Source organism: Metarhizium album (assembly GCF_000804445.1).
Source record: "Metarhizium album ARSEF 1941 chromosome Unknown scaffold_6, whole genome shotgun sequence".
Lineage (NCBI taxonomy): Eukaryota > Fungi > Ascomycota > Sordariomycetes > Hypocreales > Clavicipitaceae > Metarhizium > Metarhizium album.
In genome coordinates, this window is record NW_024467580.1 from 593,426 (window position 1) to 615,724 (window position 22,299).

At 56.4% G+C, this 22,299-nt stretch overlaps 8 protein-coding genes across 8 annotated transcripts; 4 read left to right on the forward strand and 4 right to left on the reverse strand.

Moving 5' to 3' along the window:
- Positions 1-831: 831 nt before the first annotated feature.
- On the reverse strand, positions 832-2,386 carry MAM_03293 (uncharacterized protein; the record flags this gene model as incomplete). The annotated part of the gene is made up of 5 exons (XM_040822092.1): positions 832-926; positions 989-1,087; positions 1,157-1,825; positions 1,905-1,990; positions 2,058-2,386. The coding sequence occupies 5 exons, from the start codon at positions 2,384-2,386 to the stop codon at positions 832-834; spliced, it is 1,278 nt and encodes a 425-aa protein (XP_040679897.1).
- Positions 2,387-4,639: 2,253 nt separating this feature from the next.
- MAM_03294 (Phospholipase C/P1 nuclease, core) lies at positions 4,640-7,142 on the reverse strand (the record flags this gene model as incomplete). The annotated part of the gene is made up of 8 exons (XM_040822093.1): positions 4,640-4,824; positions 4,886-5,545; positions 5,631-5,913; positions 6,265-6,387; positions 6,434-6,452; positions 6,831-6,905; positions 6,959-7,032; positions 7,089-7,142. 8 exons carry the CDS (start codon positions 7,140-7,142, stop codon positions 4,640-4,642), a joined length of 1,473 nt encoding a protein of 490 aa, XP_040679898.1.
- Positions 7,143-7,377: 235 nt separating this feature from the next.
- On the forward strand, positions 7,378-8,483 carry MAM_03295 (vacuolar membrane PQ loop repeat protein; the record flags this gene model as incomplete). The annotated part of the gene is made up of 4 exons (XM_040822094.1): positions 7,378-7,422; positions 7,464-8,110; positions 8,166-8,215; positions 8,278-8,483. 4 exons carry the CDS (start codon positions 7,378-7,380, stop codon positions 8,481-8,483), a joined length of 948 nt encoding a protein of 315 aa, XP_040679899.1.
- Positions 8,484-9,063: 580 nt separating this feature from the next.
- On the forward strand, positions 9,064-10,464 carry MAM_03296 (aspartate-semialdehyde dehydrogenase; the record flags this gene model as incomplete). Its single annotated transcript, XM_040822095.1, has 4 exons — positions 9,064-9,094; positions 9,222-9,479; positions 9,530-10,303; positions 10,397-10,464. 4 exons carry the CDS (start codon positions 9,064-9,066, stop codon positions 10,462-10,464), a joined length of 1,131 nt encoding a protein of 376 aa, XP_040679900.1.
- A 696-nt stretch (positions 10,465-11,160) lies between these two features.
- On the reverse strand, positions 11,161-13,630 carry MAM_03297 (RING-9 protein; the record flags this gene model as incomplete). The annotated part of the gene is made up of 2 exons (XM_040822096.1): positions 11,161-11,497; positions 11,556-13,630. The coding sequence occupies 2 exons, from the start codon at positions 13,628-13,630 to the stop codon at positions 11,161-11,163; spliced, it is 2,412 nt and encodes an 803-aa protein (XP_040679901.1).
- An 892-nt stretch (positions 13,631-14,522) lies between these two features.
- On the forward strand, positions 14,523-15,008 carry MAM_03298 (uncharacterized protein; the record flags this gene model as incomplete). Its single annotated transcript, XM_040822097.1, has 1 exon — positions 14,523-15,008. One exon carries the CDS (start codon positions 14,523-14,525, stop codon positions 15,006-15,008), a length of 486 nt encoding a protein of 161 aa, XP_040679902.1.
- Positions 15,009-15,503: 495 nt separating this feature from the next.
- MAM_03299 (pre-mRNA-splicing factor 38B) lies at positions 15,504-16,742 on the reverse strand (the record flags this gene model as incomplete). Its single annotated transcript, XM_040822098.1, has 2 exons — positions 15,504-16,569; positions 16,624-16,742. The coding sequence occupies 2 exons, from the start codon at positions 16,740-16,742 to the stop codon at positions 15,504-15,506; spliced, it is 1,185 nt and encodes a 394-aa protein (XP_040679903.1).
- A 412-nt stretch (positions 16,743-17,154) lies between these two features.
- MAM_03300 (uncharacterized protein) lies at positions 17,155-18,003 on the forward strand (the record flags this gene model as incomplete). Its single annotated transcript, XM_040822099.1, has 1 exon — positions 17,155-18,003. The coding sequence occupies one exon, from the start codon at positions 17,155-17,157 to the stop codon at positions 18,001-18,003; it is 849 nt and encodes a 282-aa protein (XP_040679904.1).
- Between the last annotated feature and the right edge of the window lie 4,296 nt (positions 18,004-22,299).

Consider the following 22,299-nt stretch of genomic DNA (forward strand, 5'->3'; position numbering starts at 1 on the left):
GTTTCATCGTCCGCGACGCAATACGTGAACAGTTGTGCGTGCGTGCATGTGCATCCGCCACGGGCCCAAGTTGTGCTTCGGCAGCCGGCAGCCGACAGCCGGCACCCGCGAGGCGGCAGGTCAACGACACCATCTTATTGAAACAAGAAGAAACCAGCCTCAGACATCAGCGCAGAAAGACAACCATCCCGTCTCGCCCGGCAACCCGCGTAGGCTGGCTGTACACTGCCCTCCCGCAACTGCGCATCTGTCCCTCGCCAAGTAGCCATTGACTGCCAAGTAAAGACGGGCGCTTGCCAAACCGGCTGCCTCGGAGAGTGAAAATACAAGCTGTAGCCGCGAAACGGGTGACATGGTGAACACTGGCATTTCCCCCAACCGCCAAAACATCTTCTGCCCTGCCCGTGGAACCGCAGCCTCCATCAGAGCCTCGAGACTTGTAGCCAACCGCGGAGGACGGCACGCTGCGGCCATGGCCAACCGTGCATGTGGCTGGCAGCTACGTCTGGCCTCCGGTCAAACAGTGGACAATCATGCAAAATGTGTGTTCGCTCCGCCCGGGACGTTGAACAACCAAGCGAGCGCAAGAGGAACGAGTGGCGTAACAAGATGATCTTCACATGGTCAAACCCCCCACGAATCTCGCCTCATCTACATGCCAGCTCTGATGTGAAAGCGTCAGAATGGCCACCACAAGCAGTCGCTCCGCCGTCGGTAACAAGCCCCCCCCTTCCCTCGGCGGCCTGCGTCTTGCGAGGGCAGATGCCACCTTGGGAGTCATCAGGGGAGCGCCACCCTCGCAGACCGCTGGCGGTATTGGCGCCTGCGGCCCTAGCAAGGTTCGTCGAACAACGGCACAGGTCCCTGTGGCGCGCCTTCGAAAGATCCCTGTGTTGCGCCCACGGGTTGGCTTGCCTGCTGTCCATCTGCTTGCCGGTGTCAGCATCTGTACCATTTCCCCAACGAGGATGGTCAAAGACGGGCCTACCCTTTCCAGAAAATGCGTTGCTGCCAGAGTTTACGGTAGGTTGGGACTGTGGTCGTCCCCGGACTTTGTCTGAAGGTTGTTGGCCTTTCTGTTTTCCATCTGCTTGCCAGTATTAGCGGCGCCCATGTGACTGTTTCGACGAGAGCGGTTGTTTGCAGATGGACCTACTATTCCCAACCAAGCCGTTCTCTGTGCCGGAACCAGGCGTGTTGACACTTCCGCCGCCTCTTTGTCCACCGGAGCTTGTACGAGCATCTGTACCAGCTTGTCTACCGTTCTTCGTTCCTCTGTTCTGTCCGCCTCCGTTATTGCCGCCGCCGCCGCCGCCGTTGCCACCAATACCGCCGTTGCCACCAATACCGCCGTTGCCACTGTTGCCGCCAACCTGAACGCGAATGCAGTCATCCTGAGGACCACGCTGGGCAAGAGCCATCAGTAGAGGTTGATGATTAGCAGCAGACCCCATGGTACAGATGCGATAAAATCCAGCAGGGAGCCCTCCAGCAACATTGGTCGTCAGGCGGCCGTCTGCATCAGCCTTGTCGTTGATGCCCTTGAAAAAGGCAAACGTCACGGCGTCCGGAGGCGTAGCCGGGTTCAGATTTGCACCGAGATCCTGGATACTGACGTGAGTGTGACCAATGATGTTGTTGTCTGAATCAAGCTGCTGGGGAGCGGCGTAGTATGTATTTTCGGGATTGGTGAAGAAGCCCGTGGACAAATGCGATACCTTTAACTGAACGTCGAAAGCCTGGTTGGGCGGGATGATGGCACCAGGCTCGGGGAGCAGAAGAATGGTGGAAACCATCCGAGTTGCAGGTGGGATTTGACCCATGGCTACGAAGGCATTAAATCGAAAACGTACTTGGGGGGCGGGAGGAGGAGGGGAAAGGATGCCATTGCATCGCCAACGTACGGATTCCGTTGCAGGAACCTTCTCTTTTCTGCTGGCCGTTGGTCAAGACCTTGCCTGCGCAGAAGTTGATGAAGTTCTCGGGGTCCCTGGAACTCACGTTAGACTTGATGTCGGCGACTGGCGACTGGTTGTGATGGCCCGAGAGGAACTCACGTCAGCGAGGGAGCTTCGCCATCTTTCGGGTTACCATCCGTCGCGGAAGCTTCTTGAAGGCTATTCGGGTCCAATCTTAGACCCCCACCGCTTCCGGCATTGTTGTTGTTGCCGCCACGATTTCCACTGCCGCCTTGATTCTGGCCGCCTCCGCCCCCGTTCCGGCCTCCGCGATTTCCGGCGCCTCCCCGAGTCTGGCCTTGATTTCCGGCTTCGCCCCGCTGTCGTCGCTCTAGGGTCTTGGCAAAGAGAGATCTGCGTCCAGCTTGGACCGCCTCGGCAAGGGCGGACAATCCCAGGAGGGCCACGGCCAAAGTCTTGACATGCATAGTTGTGGTGTTGATTTGTCTTTGACGAAAAAAGGCAAGGCACTCACAGCGCGCGAATTCCCTTGTATGTAAGTGCAATAGAAAAGAATGAATGGTGCCAGCCCGGTGTCAAGAGCTTTGGGAAGGAATGAATGAATTCAACACACAGTCACCCTCCGAAAAGAGAGGTACACGGCCGGCGCGTTACCAAAGAAGCGGTAAGAATTGCAATCGAGGAAGAATGAGGAAGAGATTGAAGAGACCAGGCACGGCGAGAGCGAGGACCCAATGGGGCCAAATACTTTTGCTGAATGCCAAGGGCTCCTGTTACAAATATCAAGCTCCGGCAAGGGACATGGCAACGAGGCGGACGGAAATTGGATCGATCAAGGAACAAAATGCGAAGAGCATGAGTAGTTTCCCATCACACAACTCCCAGGACGAGATACAAAGATCAAACACTAGGGGGGGAGCGGAACGGGGGAGGGGGCTTGAGCGATGGCATGATTTGCAGACGACAGACGATTATTGCACGACGAGCTCAAACTCTGCGATGGTCCTGAGCCTCGCCAGGACACGATGCCGCGTGACACAGTTCGCCCTTTTGCGCGCGGCGAAGCAAGACGAGGCGGACCACAAAATGGCGAATGAGAAGTGAGAAGCCATCTCGGGAAAGCAGACGGGGACGATGACGAAGTTTATTATCGGCCAGGTGCTGGGTAGTTGAAAGGTCAGACACCGTTCAGGGCGACCAAATGTCAAGGCCGTTCGGGGCGGGAGACGTCCATTATTTTGCGGCGCGCAGCTGCGAAGGCGTGCGAAGGCCTGGTGTCCATGGCGGCACCCTGGCCGACACACTAGATGCGTGACATTGACGCAGAGCTAGTGAAGCCAACGACGCCGGGGAAATTCGAGGGCTTCGAGAAGGAGTTGGTGAAGTTGGACAGTCGGACGATGGACTAGTTGCGGCTCGGCTTGTCTCAAGGTCCTTGACCCCGCCCTGCCGCGCTTGCCGGGCCAATAGGGATCCGCCATGTACCATTGGCGACACGTCCACTTGCTCTTTGGAACTGTCAATGTCGGAAAATATAAAAGATTCAACTAGGAATATTAACGCACCCTGGTGAAAGTGGCGTCTGGCCACGCCATTTTTCCATGCGACAGTCCGCACGTGTGTGGTGCTGCTATTGCAGCAGGAAACAAACTCCACGGCACGGCACGTTTCAATATAGGCCTCGTCGTCGGCTTGGATCGCCCCTGGTACTCCGTATTTCCATTGCCAAGTGCCATTCTCGCAAACGTGACCCTGGCCCCTGGCTGGTGACACGAGGACCCCAGAGACGTCACAGGCCCTGTGACCGAATTGATGGTACTCGATAAACTACTGGACTCCTTGTGGCGACATGCCTTTGGCCGGGCTGTAAACTCCATTCCACACGACCACGCATTCCGACGTCCCGTCTCGTGAGTCGTCTGTCTCGCTGCTCCGCAACTTTGTCGCCGTCTTTATTTTTTACTCCCCCCCTCTTCCCTCTCGTCACCTTCTTTCTTCACCCGCTCGTCCCCCCCTGCAGCCCTCGGGCGCTGGATTTGTGCTCAACGTCATCCTGTTCACCTACCACGACCCGGATTCAAAATTCAGGATGGCGTCGTTTCTGCCGCCCAGTCACGGCATTCCCCAACGTATTCAGCGTATCACGCTAGCTGGTCTTGCTGGATGCCCCCGGCCCATTAAACCCGATGGATGAGGCTCGCGAGGCCACGCCATCGGGGATATAGGCTGGGTCCCTTGTTTCCAATTGTACGTTGCAAAATCTGACCAACCAATGGCAAGTTTGAAACGAGGCCATAACACAGCCATGTTGGACTTGTGACAGTTGCGGCCGCAGGTGCTGGCACCGCGAGGAATTCGCGGGCCCCCTTGTCTCGTCTCACATTGTTCGTCCCAAGTGGTCGTCGTGGCTTCGATCTAGGCAAAGAATTGCCGCTCCATGCATGTATAGATGGTCGACAACGAGCGCGGCGGCCCCGAAACAGAAACGGCCTTGGACGGCATGAATGCAATTCAATTGTACTTGACTCCAAGGAGTTTGGGGAAGTTACTACGACAAAACGTCCCCTGCACGTACTCGCCGCATCAACAAAAATTGAGACTGCCGCTTTTAACCTGGCCACCCGAGGCGAAACTAGATGGCAACTGAACACGAGAAATCCAGGCCCGAATTGTATCGAATTCCTGCATGGCTTGGCCATGTTCTGGTCATCACGCCTACTCTACAATTCTAATGAGACAGGCTCGTCCACCTTGGTGGCGGCGAACCCGCGGGCAATGCTGTCGAGCCAGGCTGCCATTCGGAAGCCGGCACGGGCAACCTGCTTCTCAATGACCGGGCCGGCCTTGTTGAAGTACTCGCCGCCGAGCTCCTGACCTACAATAGCTTCGGGGCCCGCTGGGAGCACTATCCGGGCGTGTTAATTCTAAACGGTGGCAGAGCTTGGGTTTCCGTGGTCATCACGTACCGTGAGTGCAGACGAAGGCGTTTGCCTCCCTAGACCAGGCCATGGCCGTCTCGACAGCATCGGTAAAGTTGAGGGTTTTCAGCCACGCCTCCTTCTCCGTGGCAAACTTGCCGTCGTTGATTTCGCCAGCAAGCTGGCTTGCCCACTTCTCTGCAAGGGGATATGGCTTGCCACGCATGCCGCCGATCCACTTCTCGGCAATGGAGGTATCCCAGACATGATGGAGGTTGTAGGCTTTCCCATCCCACAACACTTGAATGCGGTTGCCGCCAAGGGCCACGTCCTCATTGTGCAGCGGCTGATGCAAATCGCCGACAAAGTGAATGACAAATTTGGCGGCCTGGGCACGGCGCCAGGCGGGAAGAGACGGGTCCAGAGACTGCTTCGTGTAATTGGCCAAGGCGCTGATGACGCAGCCGTCGGCCTTGCAGTCTCGGTTGAAGTCGACATTGCACGACCGAGGCGGGTCGTCGTGGGCATCGATGAAATGGAAGTTCTTGGTGAAGCGGCCCCATTTCGTGTAGCGGATGGAATCGGCCCAGGAAGCAACCTTGGCCATGTAGTCGTCATCCTGACTGCGCAGCAGGTCCTTGAAGAAAGCTTCCGTCGTGTTGGCGACAAAGTGGCCTGCGAGATAGGCTGTGGTAATGTGACCCAGGGCTGTGGATTTCAACTGTCAGCTCTTTAAAGGCGTGTCGGAATTGCAAGACTTGCCCGTCCGGCAGTTGTTGGGCCTTGAACGTACATCCCCAGCCAACAGTGCCAGGCACCGATGCGAGACCAAAGGCCAGGACTGGAACCGACGACTTCATGGTGTCGTTGATGCTTTCAAGAATGGCAGAGATGGCGGGAAAGGAAGGGCACCGGGACAGGAGATGCTTCAGCTTTGGAGTTGATGCTTGACTGGGACAGAACTGGGCGCCGACACGGGCCAAGGTCTCGGGGGTGGGCTCATCAGCTCTCGCTCCCGCGCTCGCGCCCGAGTCGAGGCCGGCGCCCAAGTGACCCAGCCTGTTGACCTGCTGACGCTAGCAGGTCCAAGGAGGTAAGTTGGGATGTGTGTTGGCAGAGTGATGACGGACCAAGACGAGAGCGAATCAATGCGATGGTGGCATGCCACGTGAAACGGCGCTGCAAGGGCGACGGCGGCACGCATTCATGTTCGGCCAGCGCCTCTGGCGGCGAGGATCGCTACACCAAGCAAAAAGAAACATTGACGTAGGCGGGCCCGGGGCAATATTTGCACATGCGGAAGTCGCAGTCAGAGCTGGTGGTCCGCGGCGAACATTGGACAATGAAGGGCCATTATCGTGTTGCTGTGTTCGGTACGGAGAAGCTGGGTTTATTAGAGTTTGACTTCCATTGACGCGTCCACTCACTTGTCCACTTGTCGCTGCTCGCTGCTCGGTGCTCACAGTGCAGTGCAGTGCAGTGCAGTCAGTGGTCTGGCTGTCAGGCGCCAGGCGCCAGGCGGGAGCGAGCGACACGGAGCCATCAGCCACCTTCAGCCACCTGGCAATAGCACGCAAGTACGTACTCCGTACTTACTTGAGTGCCGTTGCTGCGCCTGCAGGGGGCATGTCATACACTGTCACACACTGTCACACGGAACATGGCTCGAGGAACTCGTCGAGATGATAACTCCAAGGGAGCAAATCAGCAGGTGCAGCTGCGCAGCGACGGCCCGGCCGAGCGCAAAGTCAATGTGCGTCAAACTGAGCGTCGTTGCGTCACACACCCGAAGCCGGAAGACGCCGATAGCAAGGGTAGCCAATCAACGTCGTCGTGTTCATCAACTTCCCCCAGATCCAGCGATAAGAGCCATCGCGCTGACTCTCGGGGCTGGCAACTGGTCTGCTCAGGTTAGCAGTAACGAACCACCTACTTAAGTAGGTAGGTACCTGCCGTACAAGTACGTAAGGCAGGGGGGGTTGTGAATGCTCACGCGCTCAAAAAGTAGTCGACAGAAAAGGCGGTGGCTTGGCGCTTGACTTCTCCCCAAAGTCGCTCACATCTCTCTCTGAGATCGTTTGTTACAAGTCGACGTGTGTCTGCAACCCGCCCACCACTCACTCTGCCATTGACCTCGTGAGCCAGGGCACGCTCCTATCCCTCCTCCTTTTCGTCTTTTCGTCTTTTCGGCATTTCTGCTCTGGTATAGTTTGCGCCTGGGACCTCGCCGCCGTCATCAGAGAGCACCAACCTGCGACATGGTTTCCTTTGCTCCGTCGGCCTTTGTCGCCGCGGGGGCTTCCATGTCCTGGGGCCAAGCGCTCTCTGGGATTTTCGGAAGTATTAGCTTGACAGCCTGGATTTGTCTGTTGGTGAGCACAGCCCATCGTCATCTCTTCGCCTTTTTTTTTCTTGTCTTCTTTTCCAGCTTCTTCCTCCCCCTTATCCAAATGACGAGTGACGAGGTCGCTGACCAACTTCCCGGATAGCTTCCCCAGTTGATTGCCAATTACAAGGCCAAGAGCGCCGATGGGCTGAGCATGGCATTTTTGGTCGTCTGGCTCTTGGGCGATGTGTCTAATCTCGTAGGCAAGTCAAGTTGAAATTTTTACCTCGCTCTGATCAGTCTCGTCGTGCTGCGGCCCGGCCTTGCGCACCCTCCAGACTCCGGAGGCCTGTTCCCGATTCCCGTCCCACGACACAGCGTCGCGATGCATTTTGCGACAGGCCAGAGACTAACCGTACCCCCTTCGCAGGAGCCCTCTTCACCAAGCTGGCCCCGAGCGCCGTTGCGCTAGCCACGTACTTTTGCTTCCTCGACGCCATTCTTATCGCCCAGACGGGCTACTACAAGGGAAAAGCTGCTCGGCGACGCGCCGCTGCCCACCAGGCCGCACAAGACCGGGCTTACTTGTCCGCCACAGCATCCGAGGACTCTCCTCTCCTAGGACGGCGCCGGCGAAGCTCGACCGACCTGCCGGGGTCGCTGATTCGACATGATACACACCGAGAGTCTGCCCTCGAACCGATTCGAAAGGTGGTGACTGGCCAGGACGAGACGCCAGAGCGACGACCTTGGTTGAACAACTTGCTTGGGCTGATGGCCATCTACATTGTTGGATTCGCAGGGTGGTTCGTCACCTACAAGGCGGGCATTTGGAGTGGCGACAACGGCGTCCCCGACAGCAGTCTACAAGATCCCTCTTCAGAAGACGATTTAAAGGCAAAGTTTGGGCTGGCCTTGGGCTACGTCAGCGCGCTGTTTTATCTCTGGTAAGAAGACGCGACAACTCGACAGGAGTCGGCTCGGTGCTGACTGAAACCAAAGCGCGAGATTGCCTCAAATTTTCAAGAACTACCAGGAAAAGTCATGCGAGGGTGAGCCGCCGCAGCAGTAAAAGTACACAGGGTGTCGGTCACGAGACTAACAATGCATGCAGGCTTGTCACTCCTGTTCTTTATGCTCTCCCTCACTGGAAATCTGACGTACGGGCTGGGCCTTATTTCGTACTCCCAGAACAAGGAATACCTGCTCAACACGCTCCCCTGGCTTCTGGGCTCCCTGGGCACCATGGTTGAAGACTCGACCATCTTTGTGCAGTTTCGCATCTACGGCGACAATGCCCGCGGGCCGTCTCTGGCCTAATGCATGATTCCTCTTCATCCGAGTGAATGTTTTTTTTTTCGCAATCTTCTCCGCTTTCCTTTTGTTCCTTCTCCCATTTGGTCGAGTGTTTTGGGCAATACGAGCAATACGAGCGAGAATGATCTGCATTGTTAGGCGTACCATGTACATGATTGGATGTTGGTGACAGTTTGGAGCATGGCCAGGAGTCTGGGGAGGAAGAGAAAGATAACTTGATTCAGATACAATGACTGAACCCTGTGTAAGAACGTTTCAATCTGATGAGGGCCGCAATTCCTGTCCTCACCGCAAAAAGGCATACGCGCCGCGGTCTAGTGGTAATTTCCTTGAGCCTCCAACCATGATAAGCGCCGTGTCTCAACTTCTCTGGGCGGTGGAGCAAAAAAAGCCCCCTCCGATGGCGGGGCAGGACAGAGGGTCCCACCAAAAAAGTCGCAGCTGGATCCGGCACCGTCACGATTCACATCCCCTCGTTTCGACTCACGACTCGCAAAACAACCGGTCAATCATTCCCTCCCGGCATAGTCTTCTCCCCCCCCAAATGGGCAATTGATTCTTGTCCAGACGCGACCTCGTCAACATGGCCACACAATCGCCTACCAAAAAATGCGGTACGCCCCAGCTCGCTCCCGCCATGCGCCCTGACCGACGGCGTCTCCCAAGCCGCAGTCGTATTTCCGCCTCGCGGCCCAACAACCACCCGAATGCGCTCGCACTTGCGGCTAACAACAACCACAGGCGTCCTGGGGGCGACCGGCTCCGTAGGCCAGCGCTTCATCCTCCTCCTCGCCAACCACCCGGTGCTCAGGCTCCACGCCGTCGGGGCATCCTCCCGCTCCGCCGGCAAGAAGTACAAGGACGCCGTGCGATGGAAACAAGCGTCCCCCATGGGCAGCGAAACCGCCGACATGATTGTGCGCGAGTGCAAGGCCGGCGAGTTCCAAGACTGCGACGTCGTCTTTTCCGGCCTGGACTCGGACGTGGCCGGTGAAATCGGTACGAAGCAAAGCAAAGCAAACCGCCGGCGCCGCCGGCACCATCGTCAGCATCACTAACGCAGCACCAAACCGCGCGCGCGCCCAAAGAGCAGGCGTTTGTGCAGGCCGAAATCCCCGTCTTCTCCAACGCCAAGAACCACCGCCGCGACCCGCTCGTGCCGCTCGTCGTGCCGACCGTCAACCTCTCGCACCTCGACCTCATCCCGCACCAACGCCGCGCCAACAACCTCCGCCGAGGCTTCCTGGTCTGCAACTCCAACTGCGCCGTCATCGGGCTCGTGGGCCCCCTGGCCGCGCTCCAGGCGGCCTTTGGCCCCGTCGCGGCCGTCTCCGTCGTCACGATGCAGGCCGTCTCGGGAGCAGGCTACCCGGGCGTGCCGTCAATGGACATCATGGACAACGTGGTGCCCTTCATCAGCGGCGAGGAGGACAAGCTCGAGACGGAGGCGCGCAAGATCCTCGGCCGCCTCGACGACGCCCGCTCCGCCTTCGTCGAGCAGCACGGCCTCCGCGTCTCCGCGACGTGCAACCGCGTCCCCGTCATGGACGGCCACACGGCCTGCGTCAGCCTCCGCTTCGAGCGCCGGCCGCCGCCGTCGGCGGACGAGTGCGAAGCCGCCCTGCGCGCCTACGTCCCCGAGGCGCAGGCCCTGGGGTGCCCCTCGGCCCCGAGCCCGGCCATCCGCGTCTTCGACGAGCCCGACCGCCCCCAGCCCCGGCTGGACCGCGACCTCGGCAACGGCTACGCCGTCAGCGTCGGCCGCGTCAGGCGCGACGACAGCCGCGTCTTCGACCTCAAGTTTACCGCCTTGAGCCACAACAGTACGTGCTCCCGCTCGCCGTCCCGTCCGGTGGCCCCCGTCCCCTTCCCCAAACCCACCCCGATGGTCAATCAGTCTGCTGAAGTTGTCGTAGCCGTCATTGGCGCCGCGGGCTCATCTATACTCAATGCCGAGGCTGCTATTCTCAAGGGCTACATTTGATAGGGATGAGTCATGGGGGAAGAAAAGACAATGGAGTTAATCGCTTTTGCAAGTTGAGGAAGAGACGATGTCTCCCAGACGACGTACGGAGCACAGCCGTCTGCTTGGCCGTCTACCTGAGTGGCCGAAACCAAAAGGCGTCAGTCACCCGTGCTAGCCATGGCCAACTCTTTCACCATGCGTGCGACTCAAAATACCTCGAGGATAATGGTAATTCGTACTTCTCATTCATGGCCTCCGTAAAACATGGAACTTTCCCCTTCACGTGAAAGGGGGGGTATAATGTGCCAAACTAAACCGCCCAAGTACCTCGATGTGCTCCTCGCACAGCCAAGCCATTGCCATGCCATGCGGTGGCTAAACACCGTCTGCAGACGCCGCCGCGTGACCAAAGTCAGGATCCTATACACAAGCCAGAAAAAGAAAACAAAAAAAAAACAGTAGCACGATGCCGCAAAGGACATCATAAGCCTGCATTAGCCTGTTCTGAGCACACTGTTCCCAAACCAAAGATTTGTGTGCGCCAGTAGGTAAAAACCTGAAAAAAACCGGACAAGCGACGAGCATTACATCCACCTGTTTCCTGTTCCTGCTATGCCAGACGCCGAAAGCTTGCAGAAGAAATGAAAAAGACCAAAAAATGTCCATGGCTGGATAATGCAGGTACCTCTAATGCGAGTTCACAATGGACAAATCCTAACGACTTCGATCCTCTGGAGAGGGCGATCGAGGACGAGGTCGCGTCCTGCCATGGAAGCTGTTGGACAAGACACCCAGCCAACCACCATCTCTGTCCCGTCTTTGCGGCGCGTTTCTCGGTTCTGACGATGGGACGCCTTGTTCCAAGTCGGATTGTCTGTCTGCTGAACCAGACCCCGACGCCTCGGCTTCGTCCTCATCCTCATCGTCGTCATCACTGTCCTCTCGGTAGGCGTCGTACCGAGGGCCGTTTCCTTTGCCGCGCGCCAGTGACCGGACCACATCGCCCTTGCAAATGGGGCACGTTCGCCGCCGCGTAGTCAGCCAAGGGGTGCTGTCGTGGGGATTAGCAAACCATGTATACGAGGAGTTCGGCACCACTTGAAGCTTACATGCAATCGACGTGAAACTCGTGGCCGCAAGGCAAACTCATGACCCTGCTAACGCCGTCCACATATTCCTCGAGACACACAACGCACTCAACCTGTCGGCCCATGTACTTGCGCCATTCTGCTGAAAAGCCCCCCGCCCCCTTTTCAAACTCGCTTCGGCGACTTGTCTGAGGAGACGGCGGTGTTGGAACAGGGCCGCTGGCTGAGAGGAGATTCTCGCTCTCGATTACTCCCGTCGTGGTCCTGGACCGAGGGCGTGGCCGCAGAGGACTGTGTTGCAGCAACGGGGTGGTTGGCGTGGCAGCCGAAGGAGATGGCACTCTTGGAGGCAAACTAGGTGAGGACGAAACAACTGTGTGGTAGGTTCGTACAGGAAGTTGATCAACCACAGACTTTGGCGCTCTCCATCGTCTCCTGCGAATCCTAGCTCGAAGAATGAGGAGCGCATAAACAACGGTCAACGTCACGAGAGGGCTGATAACTAGCACCAGTAGGGTATCGAAAAATGGGCTTGCGCTGCTTGTCGGAGTGATTGTCACCCACAAGCCCTCGTGCGGTTGTGGACTATCGGTCGATGACGGCGTGATTGGCGAATCCTCGTCCTTGTCAGCGGACGAGCCGGCAGACTGCGCGGTATCGCCAGAATCACTCCCAAATAGCGTTGACAGGAAGCCGTGATGCTTGGAGTCGGCCTCCGCAGCTTTTGGTCTGCGGTCTGAGCTGGCATCCCCATCTTTAGATTTGCCGGACCCGGCATTCTTTGCGGCGGGAGCCCCTTCAACTGTATTCTTCTGTCCTACAGCGCGGACAAGATCCGGGTCTCTCCAGTCATGTACACCAATGACGAAGTCATCTTTATTGGACTTGGGCTTCTTCGCTTTGCCCAAAGTGTCGCTAATCAGCTTGTCTTTCTCATCGTTGAACTCGTCAACCAGGACCCAGTCCAAGCGTCCGCTCCTTGGGGGGCGGCTCTGAGAATCCACTGCGCGAGTTGCGATGTCCCGGCTGAATAATCCTCCTAGTCCCCAGCCACTTTTAGCAGATTTGACTCGCTTCTCATGCACCAGTCTCTTAGACTTTGAGCCTTTGGCGCCATTTGAAGCAGCGGCCTTGGGCTTTGCTTGGGATTGTTTTTTGTGGGTGGCAGCGGGTGTCTGCTGGACCTTGAGGGCGGGTTTCCCGTTGTCATCGAGGGTGTCTTCAATGAAACTTCCGGGCTGGGTCAATGAGGAAAGAAGCTGGGCAGTTGTCCAAGCAGTAAAGACCGAGGGCACAGTGACGTTGTCGACGTCTTCACCGTGGGCAAACATTTGAATCAATGGACCGCCCCTCTGGTTATCGCCCACAATGACGGCAATGGCTCCTCTACGCTGTGCCCACATGACCTTTTCCAAGAAGCCGCATCCTCCACGTTTGAGCAGGACAATCTTACCCTCGATTTCTGCAGCTTCCTGAATAGACTGTATGTCGGCATGTCCCGAGGAGCCGATGGAGCCATCCCGGCGGGAAGGTGTGCCGGCCACCTCCTCAGTTAAATAATTGTCCGTGTTGTCGTTTTTGGGACTTCTCGACTCCGGCTTGCCCTTGGCAACGACCCCGTGACTGTCATGGTCAAGCAAAGAGGCTCCTGTTTTGGGCATCTTGAGCTTCGCCGAAGTGACCCTCGTGGACCCAACCTTGAAAGAGTTCTTCAGAGACGCTCTCGTATTTGAGCTGCCCCAGCCAGGCAAATCGCTGCACCCAAGCTCTCCATCACCATCCAAACTATCCTCGCCGAAGCCACTGCCGACCCAGAGCTGACCACTTAGGCCCGAGGAAGCCAACTTGGGACCGAAGGCTGCAGGCCGAGCGGCGAAGGATGTGCTGTTGTCGTCGGTCAAGCTGATGGCGGCGTTTGGTGGGAATAGAGAAAATGGAGTATTATAGTACATGAAGCTAAAGACGGACTTTGACGTCGCAGAAGCAGGCGGATACGCAGCGACCACGGTGGTTCGGGAGGCTGTTACAGCGCGGAATACGATGAAGAGAGAGGCAGCGAGGGAAAAAACGAGTATGGCGACCCGTGGAGTGCGCATGGTATTGTCGGGTTCTGGGCCACAAGCGGCACCAGTGCAGATATATCCGTGGACCTAGAAGAGGCGAGACGAGGAGGGGTGAGATGGAAGGCCCGCGAGAGATGCTTTGGTTCGTGGTAAGCGTGCTCGTAATGACTGTAGTTGCTGTGGTCGCTGTGGTCGTCGTCCCGTCATCCGGCGTGCAGTCGACGACGATGCCGTCAGCCAGCGACGCCGTTCATCTGCAAGCTGCGAGCTGCGAGCTGTCAAGGTCAGGGCGTTGCGCGAGCCGGTGCGGCAAATGCAGTGCGGATCGAGTGGTAGCTGGACCGTCCGTCGGGTCGGAGATGGGAGGAGCCAACAAGGGCACAGTAACTCGGCACGATAAAAGGTGAAGCTAGCGGTTGGTACGGCGAGGGAGACGGGAGCAGGAATCGAGGAGGCCAACGACAATGAAGGCCAAGGCGACTGGAGGTGATGAAGGTAGGAGGAGCAGGAGAGGAGTGGTTGGAGGTTGATCTGAGTGGTGGAGGAGAGGAGGAGAGGAGGAGTGGTGGAGTGGAGTGGTGTGACGGCAGGACGGGTCCGTGGTCCAAGTCCATGGTACCCGCACTACTAGTAGTAGTACGGAGTAGCAGCAGCCTGGCGTGTCAAGCAGGCGACGGCATAGACATGGGCATGGGGCAGCATTATGTGAGGCAGCCAACCAGGGTTGCGCTCCCAAGAACGGCGGGCGGCGCAGCGGTGCCGCGGAACAACTGTCGGACGTACCAGTGACTGGCGAGTCTGAGTCTGAGTCTGAGCCTGAGCATGAGTATGAGTCCGAGTCGTGACCTTCCAGGCTACAAGGAGAAGCCTGCACATGTCGGCTGGTGAAGCTGACACGGAGGTCGTCTTGCCCTGCATCCCTGGAATGCCGGCATCTCAGTCGGGCTGCTTGAGCATTGATGAATGCAGACAACAACAGCAGCAGCAGCAGCAGCAGCAGCACGTCGTCGTCGACGACGACGACGAAAACAACAACAACACGCCAACACAACCACCACCACCACCCTCTGCCACTGGCTCAGCCAGTCAGCGACCCGATGTTCGAACATCGACAACGTCAACTGGTCCAAATGTCAATCGCTCCAATACCAAGCAGCCCCGCGCCCCTTTTTTTGTCCTCACCAAGAGCCAAGACCCTGCCCGCGTCACGCATCAATATTTGACGTCCAGCATCCCGCCCTCGGCGCTCACGTGGCTCGATTCAAGGTCGGAACCGGTCGACGGGCTGCCACGAAGTCGCAGTGCACCTCACCAAAACGGCATCTGGGAATTTCACAGACGCTACGACGAGCCGAAATCCCACCCAAATCACACCCCAGCCTTTGCCGCGGCAGCCAGACCGACGCTGTGACGACGCCGTGACTCCTGTCAGCGAATTACTCCCGCGCAAAATGGCCCGACTGAGCCTCGCCGAGGTCGAGCCTGTCGGAACGGCAAGCTGTCCAGCAAACAGCCCCCATCTCTGCTGATTACGGTCCCCGACGGATTTCGTCGCGCGTCTTCTCCTCCTCGTCCCGCGCTGCAGCCGGCGACTACTTTCGGGATCATGGTACACCCTGGTGGAGATGCTTGCCCCGGCACCGCATCGCATTTCACGTCACGAAGCAAACTCGCCGGCGCACACGTAGCCTTTTGTCGTTCGCTCTTCGCGGACAAGGCATGGATTCGTCACTTCCCCGCAATCACAAAACTTGTCTACGTATATGCAAGTGAGTGTTGACCTGTAATCGCGAGTATGCCAGCCCAATCCGACGGTCACGCCCACGACGCCGCCTGTCCAAGATTTGTCAACTCATCCAACGCAGCTCGACACTGGCAAATGGAACCGCGCCGCCCCCTTACTCTCCTAGTAGTCCTCTGAGAACAGAGTCGGGGGATGCCTGTCGTCCTCAGCACCATCGAGCCCAAAGTCCTTGCCCTTGTCCCATTCCCGCTTTTCCCCGGCCTTTGACCAAACCACCTGCTCGCCCGTCTTATTCGTGGCAGTCCCCTTGGCCCGCTGGATTTCCTCCTCTGTGAAGCCGGCGTCCTTCAGCCTCTGGTCTTGGTGCAATTTGAGTTTCTGCCGATCCCTAAACGACTCTAATATATCACCCCAGGTGTCTTCTTCATCCTCATCAATCTGCACGTCTAATCTTGGGTCGTACGACGCCGAAAAGCGACGATCCAGTTCTGCCGCACCACCTATTGTCCCCCGACCGCGGAATTTTGGAGGCGGCGGCGGTCCTATCAAGTCTTCTAATGGGTCTGAATCCTGATCCAACGCCGGCGGCGGGCTTGGCTTCTTCCTCCTCCGCGCATGCGAAGAGTCCCTTGGCCTTGATCCATCATGTAAGCGTTGCCTGTGACTGCGTTTTCGACTGTCGGGTGAACAGGACGATTGATGCCGCCTCGGTGACCTCGATCTACCGTCTCTTCGTGATCTCCCATGTCTGTGTCGACTGTCCTCCTCACCAGACGATGCGTGGTGTTTGCTGCGTCGATATGTTCCCCCATCGTCCCTCGTAGATTCGGCATCGCAATCGGCGTGGTCGCGCAACGAGGGCCCTCGATGGGGTTGCTTGTCGTCACCGAGTCTGACTGAACCACTTCTTCTCGTCCCGCTGTTCTTTTCGTAGCGATCCCTGCTCTCACATCTGTCACGGCGAGTTGATCTGTCCGATCCGCCGCCGTTTTCACGCCGCCGAGTCTTTCCGCCGAGAATAGCCTGGATGTCGCCCATTTGACGCCTCCGTACGTTCATCGCGTCGGGCTTTGTCCTCTCCCGCTTCACTTCCTCGGCATACTCAAAGTCTTCCAATCTCGCCCTCGACTCGGCGGCTTCCTTTGCGACCAGGGCCTTGTTGTGTGTGTGTGTGTCCCTAATGATGTGGCGCAGGAATCGCGTATTCGGCTTGGGCATGTTGGAAGGCCTGCGTCCCGTCAGAACCAGAAGCGCCAGTCACATGTCGGGGGCCTCGACGTACTTTTTTCTGTCACGGAAGGCTTCCATTCCCATGGCCGAGTATTTTAAAGAGCAGTCCCTGGCATCCTGCGCCAGGAGACCGGCCACGTAATCATCCGTGAGGAGTTGATTGTTGGGCATTGGATTAATCGACCGGACACGGGCCAGGAATAGATGGCTCAATCCCCCTGGCAGGTGCGAAGCAAAAGAAATCGGCGTCCAGGGACGAGTGAAGGTAAAGGTGAAGGTGAAGGTGAAGGTGGGGAGACACTGCTCTCGACGCATGGGCTGAGGTCGAGGCGAGTCCGACAGCCGACGGTCACATGCGCTAGCCGGGTTCAGCCCAAACGGTAACTTAATGGAGATGCTGATTTCAAAGTCAAAACAACTCGTCTCACCAACCACACGCCCTGCGGACATCTACGTCCGGAGTCACGAGGAAATCCAGACGAGGAGGGAACATGAAAGTCTACCACGAAATCAATTTGACGATAGCGCAATAATCCCAGAAGCGGGTTTCTCTCTTTTTTTTTTGCCCCCCCCTCTGTCCGCCATGACCGCTGCCGACGCGACGCGAGCGCTCGAGGCGCTGCGGCGCCTGGAAGCAAAACAAGAGATATCCATCATCAGACTCGGCGAAACCATCACGGATGCTGCGGAACAAAACTCGCGGCCCCGCGCATCCGACGCGTCGAACTCGCTTCTCGATGGCCCTACGCCGGCGGGCCTCGAAGCAGACCTGGCCCATTACACGGAGCTCTTTGCAAAGCTGCGATTCTCCTACGTCGAGCAGGTCACCAAGGAAAAGTTTATCCGCGCAATCGTCGGCGACCCTCCGCTGATCGTCGCGATGCAGGAGAATGTCGATCTGGAAAAGGACAACGCAGAAGCCAAGGCCGAGCTCAGGGCGCTCAAGCAGGAGGTCGCGGCCATGGTGACGGAGCTCGAGAGGAGAGGGCGGGAGCTCAGCCGGCGGTATGAAGCCGTCAAGCTGGACGCGACCAAGCTGCAAGACTTGCCAGCCAAAACGCGGGAGCTCGAAGCGCAGGTCGAGCGGCTGAGGGCAGCGCAAGAGTCCCCGGGTGCCAACCCCGACCTGAACCTGCCTCTGGCCAAGACGCTCGGCCTAGTGGAGCGGCGCAGAGCCGAGCAACAGCAACTGGCGCGAGAACTCGAGGCCCTGCAAGCCAAGGTGCCTAGAAAACAGAAGGAAGCGCAACGCCTGCAGGCTGAGCTGGGGCCGTTGGAGGCCAAGCTCCAGAGCAGCACCGCCGCGGCACAGGAAGCCCAGAGGAGAAGGGAGGCTTCTCTCGGCGGCGTAGCGGACGACTTGGAGCAACGGGCGCGGTGGTGGCGAGCGAGCGAGGACGTGCTCAGGCAGGTGCTGGACCTTGGGACGTAGGCACAGCCGGTCTCGGGAAGAGGACAGGATTGCAGTCGGAGCTGCACGACTGCGCGTGGTGTTTTTCGTTTCGGGACATTTGGAGGAGCCAACGGACACGGGAGTCTAGACGTGCAGCCGGTTTGGGGCAGGCACAGGGGCGTTCTGCTGGTTTGGCAAATACCAGGACGAGAAATGAATGATGAATTGTTTTCTTTTCTGCAATGCCCGGTGTCTCATGCATACCAGGACGAGGAATGAATGATGGATTGTTCTCTTTTCTGCAATGCCCGGTGTCTCATGCATACCAGGCCGCCTGTCCCGCCGAGGCAGCCGAGAAGCAAGCCAAGAAAGGACGACAAGACGCTGCTGAGCTGCCAGGCAATCACTCCGTACTCGGCAGGCATTGCAAGACTCAGCGCTGCGCGACGTGCGAAACATTCGCCGAGATGGCAAATACGAGCCCGCGCCCCAGCCCAAACGGCAGGGCCCATGTAGGCAAAGGGGACTGACTACTGCCACGTTGGGCGCAAAATCGTAACGGCGAGGCCTGGCGGCTGAGGACCCAGATGGACGCGGAGTGAGTCGACGGGCATTCGCCGCCGATGACGATGCCGGCATCACCTTTGGGAGCAGCCGCCACGTACGCCGAGCTCCCTGCCTAACTGCAGTAGGTATGCATTTCGCCATGTCATGTGTCGTGCCGTGACCGGCGTAGATGCAGTCTTGACTGCCCTCTTGTTTGCGCCCTCGCACGTGTCATCTCGGCGTGTGTGGTCGGTCACTGGTCAACGCATGACGAGGATGAAGCCAGTTCGCCCCAACCACACAACCTTGCACACAATCTGTGCAGAGTCTTCTCAACGCACCGCCTTCTAGAAGCCTTTGATGCATGCCTACCTTGAGCAGGCCTGTCTGTCCATGGGGCAAGGTGGTTTCGCCCCCGGCTCTCGTATGAACCAGGAACCAGGGGACCAGCAAGTGATGTCATGGCGCGCAATAACAAATAATACGGACGGACGGACACTGATTGATTGCCCGACGTTGGAGTCCCCGGGTCACCGACTTTTGCGGCATCATGTCGGCATGTCAGGTGAGAATGAGGATGCTCGGTACGGTACGTACGTACATGCACATGCGCATGCGGCACTCGAGTCCAAGTTGACTGACTGCCCGCCCAGGTGCTCCGTACACGAGCAGAGAAGTGCCTGGCAGGTCGCAAGGTTCAGTGGCCCGTGTCCCATCCCATGTCCGACACTGCATGCCACTGCATACAAAACACGAGGGCTGCTGGTTCGGCCGCGTGTGTGGTGGTGCTCGTGCTCCTACGACCCGAGTGCGCCATGCCATGTCTTACTGCTCCGTACTTACTCGAGTACGTACTCAAGTATTTACTGTACGCAGCTCTATCACGCATGACGCCGCGCAGGCATGGCGCTTCTTCGTCTTGTTGTTTTTTGAGACATTTTTCGCCCCGGCCCTTGGCACATGGATGACTGGATGAAATGACCTGAAATATATCAAGACACAGACAGATGTCCCGTGCCCACTGAAACCGCCCAACTCCAGCGCGGATACTTGCGCATTGCACGAACAAAGGCGGCGGCTGAGGTTTGTCAGCGGCCCAGCGGCCCAATAAACAAATACCCTTACCCAATTCGGCTGCAATACTAACTAGTACAGTAAACCAGGTCTATAACGATATCCTTCGTGGGCCTTTTTCAATCGTTATATAGCGACTATCGTTAAGGTGCGACTTTTGTGGGGCTTGTACTTTTTATTATATTTACTAGGAAATTACACCTAAGAATGTTAAAAAGTATATATTAAGAGAAAGCAGCAAAATTTAGCCCCACTATAAGGAAATTCAGCCCCACTATAAGGAGTCCCAGCCTATAAAAGTGGGGCCTTATAACGATAAAATATATAGTGACTAAGCAAAAAGTCAGCGATATCGTTAGTAACGCGACTATTAACGATTTACTAGGGAAAAACCTTAGATGACTGTGAATTATCGTAAAAACCTGAATTTCGCTATAACACAGGATCGTTATAGACATGGTTTACTGTAGTAATACTACTACCGAGGAAGTACTTACGTAGCCCCGGAGTAGTATATTCCGTACGGAGTACAGTGTTATCGAAAACCCCAAACCCACATGGACTCTCCGCGACCACTAGCCACACACCCTCCACCTCCACCCCGGTCTGGCCCTACGCCCAAGTGCTGTCACGCCCGTCACACTTTTTTCCCCAAAGATACTAGTTATCAATCTTCTGGTACCCGTCCGTCGCACGTCAATCAATTCAATCCGCCCGAGCATCTAGAGAGCAGCCAGAGTCCGAGAAGCAGGGATGCCTTGTGTCTTTGTATACGTCCAGCTTTAGTTCCTCCCTTATTGTAGTGATGCCGGTCTTTGAACGCGCTACTGTCTCCCGCCCGTCGTGTGCATTGCTGGGGTTTGGATTTGTGCGTGGTGCTTTTTTTTTTTTTCCTTCTTCCTTTCTTGCTTTCTTCTCTTCTCTTGTCCTTGTCCTTCTTCTTTTCCTTATTACCTCACGACGGCCTCAGGAGCGCAGCGTGTCTCATCATCTACGGTCGCTTCGCATACAGACAGTCCCAAGGCCACATTATCATGCATCACGGGCCTCGAGCTGCACTCAAACCGCCCCCATCCCCGGCGGTACGTAGATGTACCGCTGCCACGGGTGCTAGACCAGCGATTTTATAGTCCAGATCGGCCTTGTCCCGCATGCCGCCGCACTGGGCGCCGCCCAGCCCAAACTCTGCACGACCCAAACGGCGACTAGATGCCGGCCGGGCCACGCCACGAGTTCCCAACCTACGCCTGCAGACAAGCTCGACCAGAAGAAAAGTAATCAGATTGGGTGGAGGCGGCCAGTAATCCAAAGCCACCAAACCCCCGAGCAACGTCGGGAGGTGAAGCCATGGCGGTCATGGTCCAAACTCTGAATCGGGAGGTGGGGGACCGAGACGCGAGATGCGAGATGCGAGATGCGAGATGCAAGATGCGAGAACAACAGAGGGGGCCGTCCCCAGCTACGAATTACTTGGGCGGCATCAAGGCCCCCAAAGCTACCTGCATTGCCTCGAGACTCGCCGTCAGCCCGTGTGTCGTGCAGCCGACAGATGTCCACCCGTGACGATGATGATGATGATGATGATGATGATGATTGGCACCAGCATCAAAGCTGCAGGGCAGTCTCAAAACCAAGAGCTATGAAAAGAGAGAGAATCAGAGACAGAAGCGCGGCACACCAAACCATTTCATTTGCGAGGCTCCCCAGCCGTCGCAGCGTCGATGCCCACTCACTGCAAGTTACCATGTGGCTTCAGCCCGCCCAAACCGCAGAAACAAAGATGCGCCATCAAGTCATGCCCCCTCCCCCGCACTCGACAAACTAGAACCAAGACAAGAGGGGGTGGGGAAGGAAGGAGGAAGGAAGGAGGAAGGAACGAACAGGCCCAGCTCCCCTCCAGGACACGAGACACCTTGGGTCGCGCAAGTCAAGACAGAAAAAAGCCAAGTTGATTGACGAGGAAATAAAAATAAAAAAAAGCCAACAGCCCACCACGAGTAAATACACCAGCACAAGCTTTGCAGTGGCACCACCCACGGCGGTTTTGCGTCACGGCAAGCACACGCACGCACGCACGCTTGCATACGTCGTACGTGCATGTCATTACGAGCCCTGCGTGCCCAGGATGCAGGTTGCAGGCGCAGAATCAGAACCCAGATGCCAAGCATGCACACGCAGCAGCAGGCGCGGTTTACGGTCGCACATTAGCTCGCATCTGCAAATGCTGCTACTATAATTTTCTAAATTTGCATTCTGCTGATTTGCTGTAGCGCTATATATATCTTTATAATTATAGTTAATTGCTATATATATCTTATAATTATTATTAACTTTAATATTATATAAAATACTTACTTAAACTTATATATTTGCTTATACTCTTTATAAATATATATATTATTTTGTAATTTTATTTTATAATATATAAATTAATATAAAAGTAAATACTTAGCTACTATATTTTTATTATTTAAGTAAGACTTATTTTTCTTAATTTTTATATCTCTTTTTTTTCTTTTATAAACTTAAACTACTTGTCGGCTAATTAAGGGACCCTTTATATATAGTATAGGTATAATGAATAGAGCTTATGTAATCTAGTTAATTACTAAGCATAAGATAATAGGGATTCTTAAGGTATAATAGAAGTGACTTTAGATATAGTATAAAATTGTATGTAATAGTATGTATTAAAGAATGTAGTTGTAGAGGCTT